We start from the raw sequence: 11400 nt of genomic DNA on the forward strand, positions 1-11400 counted from the left end.
TTCCCTCTCCTTCGTTTTCAAGCCATCATCACAAACCCACCAAGAAAAAACCCTAAACTCGCTCTCAATGGTGACTGATCCAACTCAGTCTCTTTCGCCAATTAAAGAGGATAGATGTAAAGAGAAAGAAAGGGGAGAGTTGCAAAGAAAGAGGAAGGGGGAGGGGAGGGGGAGGGGAGAGATGCATAGAGAAGGGGGGAGGGAATGCAAAAAGCAAAGTTTAAGTTTTAGGTTTAGGATTAGAAAAAAGCATGATATTTATAGTTGTTTTTTTTCAAGTGGTGGTCTGGTTGAACCAGTTAGGTTTGGTTCAGTTCAATCTGTTTCAGACTTTAAAAACCAAAACCGAACTGAACTGGAATTTTTTTGTGATTTTTTGATCGGTTAATTCAGTTTTTTTTTATTTGATTTTTTCGGTTATATTTTGTTTGGTTTTCTCAGTTTAATCGGCTTATTAGTTTTTTTGCTCACCCTTAGTTTGGCTTGATTTTTTCAGTTTGGCTCGGTTTTTTCAGTTTAGGTTTGGCTCGGTTTTTTTTTATTTATTTCAGACTTATAAAACAGAAACCGAACCGAACCGGTAGATGTTTGCAAAATTTTAATAAGTTTTTTTCACAATTTGGTTTTTTCGGTTATTTTTATCCAGTTTTCTTGGTTTAATTGATTTTTTAGTTTTTTTGCTTACCCCTAATATCTAGGTTTAAAAAGGAAAAGGCATAAATTTGCATGATTGTTTCATTTATCTTTAACAAAAATGGAAGACAATTCATATGCTTAAGTTTTTTTCTTTCATAAATGCATAAATGATATGTCATCTATGGAGATAAATGTTGTATCACCTAGTGTAACAAATTTTAACCATTAGAGAAGGCTGAAAATTAGAGTTTGGGTAATTTGAATCCTTGAAATCCAAAACTCATCCTATTTTTTTTTTTAAAAAACCCAAATAAATATCATGAAAGCTTTAATGATCTCATTTCCAACTTAAAACACTTCATAATCATTTTAAAAATAAAAAAAACAAACAAAATAAAAAAATAGATTAAAGAGCAAAATTATATTCATAGAACTATCTTCTTCAAGGTGAACACATTGATTAACAACAAAATCATCCTTTCTATTTCCAGAATGTTGCTAGCCAAATGCCTTCTCTTTCCTTTTTCGTTTTTCTATAACTTTCTCTTTCATCTCTTAACATGAATTAGAATATAATAAAAATAAAATTTAAAAACAAGATATAGCTATCTAAAACTACATAAACCAAATATATAAAAATAAACAACATTTATGAACTAAATTGTATTTTTATACGCTTATAAATAATTAGTTATAATATGTACCATAGCAATCCATGTATAGTGCATTTATATTTGCCTTTATAATAGCTAGAACAATAAGTGCTCGATTGAGAATCACTCCTTTGGATGTGGCTTTATGCTTGAAATGTTTGGTAATACTTTAAAAGCTAATATCACAAGCATTTCCATGTGTTATCTTCAGAAACTTTAATTTATAGTTTTTCAAAGTTCACAAGCATCATAGTTAAAAGCCTCAATTTTTCCATACAGACCCGAAAAATGCTAACTCTTTTTTAATTCTACAACCAAAAAAAAAAAAACACTTATAATTCGAAGAGATTGTATAGAATAATAGAAAACGATATATTATTATTTTTAGATTTTCTACCATATATATTATTATTTTCTTTTCCATCAAATGATCAATAAAACATAATCCTTTATGTAAATGCAATCATAAACGAGACAGAATCCAATACTACAATTAATATAAAAGAAAACGAAAATATTAGGAATTAAAGAAAGAGAGAAAAGATTCACAATTAATCTAACATTATTGAAATTAAACTTAATTACGATAAGTTTTTTTTTAAAAAAAAACACATTTTACGCCATGAATGATCGAGAGGGATTGGAGTTTTTTTTTTTTAAAAAACACATTTTACGCCATGAATGATCGAGAGGGATTGGATCCAGCCTGGACGGAAAGAAAGTTGGAGAAAGTAATACCCATGCCAGGAACAGCAAAAGAGGTCTCCATTAAAAGCCTTTGTTGATAAGCCTCTATAGTCACTCCAGATACCGGCAGATCCTTGATAAAATTACGATAACATTCCTTAAGCTTCTTGAACATGCATAGGTATCGCAGTTTTAGCCACCTCAACCGCGTTCCTCTTAACATCCTCAATAAAAGCATCCTTCGTCGTCGAGGCTTCTCTCCTCCTAGACGTATTATGGGCGGTTTACGCCTACGTAGGGAAAGTCTCCGTCGAAGTGGCCACCGGGAAGTGGTGGTGAGATCGGTGTTCCTGGGAGGGATTCGGTGATGATCTTGAGCCATGTGATCAGTGATCTAGCAGGAAAGGAACGAGATGTGGGAGAGAACTTATGTGAAGGGAGAGGTCAGGATATTATTAGATGTGGTTGGTCTGACTTGAGGGGGAAATTGAAGGATATGATAAAGTAGCGCATGGCCTCACTTGAGAGTCGAGGCTTAACACCGTTGAGACGAGTACAGTACAGTGGTTACAAGTATAAACATTAATTAATTGCATTTCCCATCTCCACATGATCAATGTACATTAATGGAACTTCAAAAAAAAAAAAAAACCCTGTTTTCCTCATATGTTTTGATTTTCTTTTGATGATGATAATAGACCATCAAAGATCGACTATCAAACGAAACGATTTTACAGCCAGTTGTTGTTGGGTTGAAAGACCTCTTAACCTATATATATATATATTAACGATTGGGATGACACATTATTTATCTGGGTAAAAAATATATCTCCAGCTATAACAAAGTCTGACCACCTCCAGCGGCTAGAAAATCGGAGTTTATGTAATTTAGATCCTAAAAATCTAAATTTTAACTCTTTTTACCCTACAGAAAAGGCTACAAATCCATTTCGACGGCCAAGAACCCTCTAATTGGTTTAAAACTTAAAGTCAAACCGAATAAAAAAAAAAATAACATTGTGAGCCTTGATATATATTTTTTTGACATTATTAAAGGATTAAATTATCTCCATTAAAATATTATTTTTAAAATAAACTTATTAATATCAAGATTAATTTTTTCAAAGTTGAAATGTAATCAACCAAAGTTATTTTTTCTTGTTTTTTTTTTTCTTATGAGTTTTTCTCTCTTCACTCAGCATTAGGAGACAAGAACACAATAAAAAGAAAGCTTAGGATCTTTTAGTTTTGTTTGCAACTATTGTAATTGTAACTGTGATATTGTCGTCCGAAACTCCATACAAATGAGCAGAGCGAGCGGCATCTTATTCGCGTCCACAATGTCCCGAGACAAAGAAAATGTCCATATCAATTGTTACTTCACAATATTCATGCCTCTCAGATGAGTGATTTGACATCCAAACCATCCTAATCTCGCTGAAAGTGCATTTTTGGTTATGTCACTCTGATCATGACAGCCTCTTTCTCGTCTTCTATTTCTTGATCCTCAATCCTTTTTTTTTTTCTTAGTTTTTAAATAACATCCCAACAAACAAGGTTAACCACTACCAAAATTTTAAGATATATGGACAAATTTTTTTTATCAGTATTTATACTTATAGCTTATTAATATAAAATTTATCAACAAGCTCATGAATAAAACTAATCTATTAACCATCTAGGTGGTGGTCAAGTGGTAAGGACTTGGGATTAAGGGGTTTGCTCCCTCTGTGGTCTCAGGTTCGAGTCCTTGGTTGCTCATATGATGGTCACTGGAGGCTTACATGGTCGTTAACTTCAGGGCCCGTGGGATTAGTCGTGGTGCGCGCAAACTGACCCGGACACCCACGTTAATCTAAAAAAAAAAAAACTAATCCATCAAGAAATTTATTATTTGTGATTTGTGGTCCGTTGGTGAATCCATTAGTAATAATTTTATCAATGAATTTATTTATGGACAAAGCACGCCAAAAAACATTATCCGCTTCATTCTATTAGTATTTTCATTGTTGAATATAACATATCACCAACAGAAAAATTATATGTCATTTAATCGATGATTTTTTTTCTGGCGTATTTCCATAGAGGAATTTGACATATAATCATCATACAATCCGTTTGTTATTCTGTCAGTGATTAAACAGTGACAATGGTATTTATAATAACTTTTTCCTAACTCTCTAAAATATACTGATGAAATAAGCCCTTTAGTAACCCCGTTAGTAATAATTTAAAAATATTTTTTAAAAAAAATCTATTAAACAAAAATAAATAAATAATTAAAAATTAAATAAATATAAAACTCAAATATTTATTATAAATTTAAACATTTATAAGTTCAAATACAATTAATCTATGTTCAAATACAACATTTATAAGTGGAAAATTTTATTTTCTCGATATATCATATGTCAAAGCCTAAATGACTATAATTTTTTCAACACATCAATTAACAAACCAAGACAAACATCTATATTCCGACCTAGACTATTAGGATCGGGTATGAACATAGATAAAAACATGAACTTCGGCCTCATACACATCCCTGGTGACAAGTTATAAATTATGAGTATCATCGGTTAAATAAATTAAGGAGCAGCAAAATGACCCGAATTAGTTGAATTCATCTGTACATAATTTAAAACACACATTCCTTGATTTCACTAAAAATTAAGGATGCATCCTATTAAAATGTTCAAAGTTTCACCATCAGAAGGGTGGACCCTAACTTCATCTACCATATCATTTGAATTATGTCATACTCAATAGTTTTTTATGACATGAATAACCTTTGCAGTTTAAGTGTGATAAAAAAGTATCTAAGTTTCTTATGTGCAATAAAAGTCATTTCCCTACTAGTTCTAGGTCTATAACGAGCATGCCCACATGTTCTGCACTCGGTTAACTCTGTATTTTCAAGGTAGTACAACATCCAAAGGTTTGGATACATGTCAATTTTCTAGTATCTTAGATCGGGAAGTTTCATCATGGATTTAGAATCATAAAGTTCTCTTTCAGCCTATTCCTTGCAGGTAAAATGTTTTTAATCAATTCAACAATTTTTTCATAAATAGCCTCATTTAACTCATAATATGATTTTATGGTAAACACTTGTGCAACAGTCAATAATTTACTGTGATTTGGGCACACGTTCCACAATGGTTCTTTGAAGTCTTTCAAAAGATCAAAAACATTGTCGTGTATGCATTAAGTTTTTCATCTACTATTGAGCATTGACTGATATAACTTTGATTTATTCTCATATTCGGAGTCTTTTAAAAGATCAAAAACATGATCATGCCTGCATTAAGTTCTTCATCTATTATTGGAGATCGACAAACCCTGATTATTTCCCATCACATTAATAATCATATTTCTATAATGATTATTATTATCATCTACAACTCCATGCACATTGCTAGAACTAGAAGTTAACCTAACTATCCTTTCTACCATGGTTTTATGAGAAACATATAGTTCTTCATGTATAAACCAACATATATATATATATGGGTTAAGAAATTTTTTATTTTTACACCTCTTACATGGACATCTAATACCATCATCGTTAATATTTTTTAATTAGATAATGCATAATTAATAAAATCCTGAACCTCATTACAATAATTCATCTTACATAACTCTTTTGGTGAATATTGATACATGATGAATGATCATCCCTTACTTATGTGTGAAACCTATATAGAATATTAATGACAACATATATTAATTAATTACATAAACTAAATAAATAACAGATCATTGGTTTAACTCATACATATTCAAGCTATTTTAATTGTATAACTAATTCATTATCAATTATATACATAAATTCATATTTCTATATATTTACCAAAAATATCAACTCAACAATAAAACGAGCTCGTTAAATAAGCCATTATTTATTTCATCATAAAATACTTAAGTCACAAGTTCAAATTAAATTTCATTAATTTACAAATAAATATAATTTTATAAAATCTCAAACAAACCCTAACATGTATAAATCATATATTCATACAATAAATTTCTAAGAAAAAAAGCTATAAACCAAGTAAACACCTAAACAAAATATATATACAATAAAAATAAACAATAAAAATTAACATTTTAAAATTGAGTTCAAATAAAAAATAAGTAATATTGCTTACTTGAAGTGGAGAATCTTTAATAAAATTTGAATCAGAATAGGGATGTTGACAAACTGGGTATTGGAATGATCGAATTTGTAGTTGGAGGTTGGGGGGTGTTGTCTGTTGCAAAGAAAAATAGAGGAAAAATAAAAAATAGAGAAGGAGAGAGAGGAGAGTTGCTCATCCAGTAATAAATTAAATATTATAGATGAATTTTTTATCGGTAATTCTATTTGTAAAAATACATGGCATTGTACTTCTTAGCTTTTTTTTTCATTCTTTTTTTTTTTTACACATAATTCTCTTAGTGTATATCAAAAAAATATTTTTATCGGTGTTTACTAATGGTAATTATGAGGGCATATTTAGTAGGAAAAATTCACTGCAATCTATCAATAAAAATATTTCATTGATATATCTATTTGTATTTGTTAATTTTCAAGTAGTTAACCAATAAGAAAGCTCAAATTTTATTTTGATTGAGAAACCAGAGCATGTATACAAATTTCCTATTAGCTATCGAACATGTATTTTGAACGCAGACTATGACGGATATATAGCAAGCCGATCTCTTAGGATGCTAGTATTGTGACCATTCAAATAAATGCTTCCATTTTTCATCGGTCCCCGTTTCTGCAGACTGGTCCTGCAATTAACTACTGGAGGAGTCCAAAAGCTTTGGTGATCAGTAATTTTCATGTGATCTAATTTTCTGGGTGGGTTGGTTAGGTTCATCAGTAATACTTAATTAAAACTTTATTAATATGAATTGGTTGGATGATAAAAGAGAAAACTTATTCAATTATTCACATGATGACATGAGTCGTATAATTTTTTATTTAAGCTTTGCATCCTTGTACTTTAGCTCGTGTACAAACCCTTCTAATTTTGGATCTGAGTATTTTAAGGATAAAATACGTACGTATTTTTTTAAAATAATCTGGAAAAAAAATTGATTTACGTACAATCTGGTTTGATAATATATTTAGTGTCAAATAAAAAAAATACATAAAGAAAAGTTTATCCAACAATTTCTTCAGTACAGACTGCACTGGAAATCTGAGATTTTGATGGGCTTTGGAGTTGAAATAAATGTTTGAGATTGTAAACTTTCATGTTCATTCTTTCATGGCAATAGCTCGACCAATATACGTTCAGTTTTGGTAAATACAAGTGCCCATTGTCATTCGTTAATTACCAACATCTACCAAATAATCAACCAACATTGAGCTTGGTTTCTAATATTTAAGTGCAGTTTGGAAACATGGTTTAAATTATTAAAAAATAATATAAATTATATTTTAAAATTTTATTTAATAATTTAAATTTTAAAGTTAAGCTGATTTTTTAGCATGATATTTAAACTTTAATGACTAAATAGTAACGGGTTCAAATTTTATTATTTTTATTTATTTGATAAAAATAAAACACAATAAAATATGAGCTTGTATAAATTTTAATCTCAAAAAAGTCTTTCACTTGAAAAAATATGTTAAAAAATAATATAAATTATATATTGGTATTTCATCTAATAGCTTAAATTTTTATGTTGAAATGGTTTTTTTGACACAAATAACATTTTACAAAAAAAATTATATTTTTATGTTTTTTAAATTGTTTTAACACAAGTTTAAATCTCATCATCTCTATTTAATGAACACAAGTTTAAATCTCATTATCTCTATTTATTTAATAAAAAATTAAGCATAGGGTAATATAAACATGTGCAAGTTTTAAGCCCAAAGAGCTTTCACTTGAGGATGTATATGTAAAAATAATATAAATTATATTTTAAAACTTCATCTAATAGATTAAGTTTTAAAGTGAAATGATTTTTTTAACCGAATTTAAAACCCCTTACAAAAGATTTCTTTTTTTATAATGTAGAGGTGTTTCAAGAAAGGTTGTCTTTTTCTGAACATAGAAAGGAGATAGGTCCCCAGGAGCAGCTGAAGCAGCATAAAGGAAAGAAAGTTAAATTAAGAGAAGCTGAACTGGATTTGGATGATTCTGAAAGTCCATTTTCGTTGGCATAAGAACAAATGAAAATGTTTGGAAATGGTCATCATCTGGTTTGTTGTGGTCGTTCTTCAAGTGGGTGCCAGCAGCGATGCTATGAAAATGCGATGTTTATCTATTTATTTTTATATTTAAAAATATTTTAAAAATAATTAAAAATTCTTTTTATTTGTTTGCTTTAAATTATTATATTTTAATATTTTTAAATTATTTTAATATATTAAAATAACAAATAATATTTTTAAAAACAACTACTATTATATTTTCAAACACCTAACCAGTTTGAATTCTCTTGCAAAGAATGCTGATGCCATTGACATGAGCCAAAAACTACATCGGGCATCATCTTTCATACACAAAGGCAAAGTATACGAACTGCTGTGGGCATTTGCAACTACATCTGAGATAGTAGGGAGCCAAAGCTTATGCTACAATGCACAATCATGATTTTGTAAATAGTTTAGAGTCCTTCTTGTTCCTGATGTAAAATCTAGCACTGCCTTTTAATTGAGGTTATGGCTGCCATTCTGATGAAACATTTTATGTGTTGAGATTTTCTTTCTTTATAATTTTTTCAATTTAAAGTATCTTGAAAATTTTAAAAATTGAATTAGAGATCAATGTATTGAAATAGTATTTTAATTTATAATTTAAAATTCTATTAAAAAATAAGGATCAGAACTAAAATTCAAAAAAATATCACACTTTTAGACTTTGCATGAAAAACTTCATTTAAATTTATTGATTTTCGGTCATTATGGTTTCTACAAGGCATGATTAGATCCTAAACATTATTTGTTTACCATGTGAGTTCCTGGATTTTAAACAAATGGCAAATTGCTAGGGAAAAAAAGAAAAAAAACAATTTGTCACTTTTTTACCATAAAAAACCAATTTTGATATCAATAATAATATCATTAAGGTTTTCTAAAACTTTTATTTTTATAGAAAAAATATATCAGAGCTTAGAAAAAAAAATTATTCAATTTAATTGAAGTTTTTTTACCACAAGTTTAAGGATTTTTTTATATTAGAATGGGTCAATATAGTGTCTATAATATTTATTTGGTATTTTTAAATGAAAAAATATTTAAATAGGTTTTAAGAACCTAAAAACTTTTAAACTAACTTTCCAATTATTGGAGATATTCAAAATATACATTACATACAACATGTCATCCATTTATTTCTTTTCCCAAAAAATAATAAGGTGGGTTCTCGGCGCCAAACCTCACAGGCCCATGCTTGTGGCCTTCTTTTATTAACCAAGCACGCCTAACTTATTTTTATAACCTTTTAGTTTTTTTTTTTAATATCTTTTGTTTTCCTCTATCTTTTTTTTTTATTAAAATCCATTATAATTAAAATAATATTCAAATTATTATTCAATTTCTCTATAGTTTTTAAAACTGTAGAGAAATATATTATTCAAACTATTGCTTATTATTTATTGTTGTTTATTATACATACACACACACACACACACACACACATATATATATATATTTGTATCTCATAAACAACAATTTAAATTTTAGATGAAACAAGTTATTCTATTTTTATTTATTTTTTTATTGGAATAAAACAAAACAAAAATTATTAACAACATAATTTTTTAATAAAGATAACGACAGCTAAAAAAAATGTTCTAAAAAACTTAAATAATTTGAAATAGGTATGAGTATAGTATCTCTTAAATATAAATTATATTACTTGTAAAAGAACTTGATGAAAAGATATCTCAAAAAATGACCCATGATATCGCTATAGTTCGAGAAAATAACTTCATTTTTATGCAAAAAATCTTTGTTATGCAATTTTTTATCCCTTTAATTCTAAGCTTTTAAATTTAGATTCTAAACTGTATTTTTTAAAACATTTCATCCGAGAGGAAAAAGAAAATCAACAAAAAAGAATTTAATGGTAGAGAATGGAGTTGCTTGACCATATATTAGCCACAAAACTAGTCAATTTTTGTATCGATTAGTTTATTATTTCGAGAGGGTTACCATCAAAGAGTTTTGAAAATTTTATCTTGGAAAAGTAGATATAGATTTAAATTATTTTTTTATTCAATTTAATTTTCAGTTTTTTTTCACTTATTTATCAATGCTTTTAATTCAAAATCTTAATCGGTTAATAACACATTGATTTTTTTAAAAATAAAATTAATGTTGTATTATTTATTCACTAAAAAAAAAAAAACTAATTTTGAATTGTGTAATTCAATTGATTAAATTTTAAATTTATTTTTTAGAGATTATTAGTTTAAATCTCATAAATTTTAAAATTATTGAAAATTTTTAAAATTATTAATTTTAAAATTTATAAAATTAGTTGAGATGTACAAAAATTAATCCAAATATTTATATTAATTTAAAAAAAAAAAAGCATGCAAGCCTTGCTCGTGAGTGCTAGGGCTTAATTGTATTGGGTCAAAGATGATAAAGGTTAATTGTATTGGGTCAAATATGTTACTATCCTTCGAGGTATAAGTGGTTTGTATCTTTATATATTTACCTTTGTATTTTTTCTTAATTATTATTACAATACACTATAAATAAAATAATAGTATTCAATTAAAATCATTATATTATTTTATTTCATGAATTTCAAATAGGATTAAGCTTTTCGTTGTATATTAACAATTATTTTATTAATCATTATATATGAATCTAATATATTTTGTTTTCAAATGTGATTATAAATATTCAATAAAAATAAATTTTATTTTATTTTTTATAATATGTTTTACATAATTTTATATTTATTATTTCCCCCCCTTAATTTCATACAAAATATTAGAGAAATGATATTTAATATTTTTTAATTAAAGCTTATATTTAAGATCATAATAAGTTTTCCATTTAAAAAATAACATTTCTAATAAAAAAATTGCATTAAAAAAATGCACTAATAAAAAAAATCTGGATTAAAGAGATATATTTTTTACTTATTTCAAATTATTAATATTCTTACAAGAATTTATTTCAATTGCCTATGCTTTTTATTTAAAAAAACATGCTATTAATAGAAACTCATGTTTCAGTAAAAAACAAAAAAAACAAAAAAAATGCATGAATAAAAGAAAAATAATTCTTCTAGTAAAGTATATACTTTTCTTTGTCTTTTTATAAATATTTATTTTGACGGTAAAAAAAAACTAAATAAAAACAAATTTGAAAACCACCTCCAATTTCTCTAGTAAAAACATATGACTCGGATAAATAATCAGTACCACGCTGGTAAAAAAGAAAACCCCATGATTAATC

At 27.4% G+C, this 11400-nt stretch overlaps 1 protein-coding gene across 1 annotated transcript; it reads right to left on the minus strand.

Moving 5' to 3' along the window:
• Positions 1-1953: 1953 nt before the first annotated feature.
• On the minus strand, positions 1954-2597 carry LOC105133431 (uncharacterized). The gene has a single exon (XM_011037431.1). It carries the CDS (start codon positions 2356-2358, stop codon positions 1960-1962), a length of 399 nt encoding a protein of 132 aa, XP_011035733.1. The 5' UTR covers positions 2359-2597; the 3' UTR covers positions 1954-1959.
• Between the last annotated feature and the right edge of the window lie 8803 nt (positions 2598-11400).

The sequence above is a fragment of the Populus euphratica genome, unplaced genomic scaffold (genome assembly GCF_000495115.2).
Source record: "Populus euphratica unplaced genomic scaffold, PopEup_1.0 scaffold33.1, whole genome shotgun sequence".
Lineage (NCBI taxonomy): Eukaryota > Viridiplantae > Streptophyta > Magnoliopsida > Malpighiales > Salicaceae > Populus > Populus euphratica.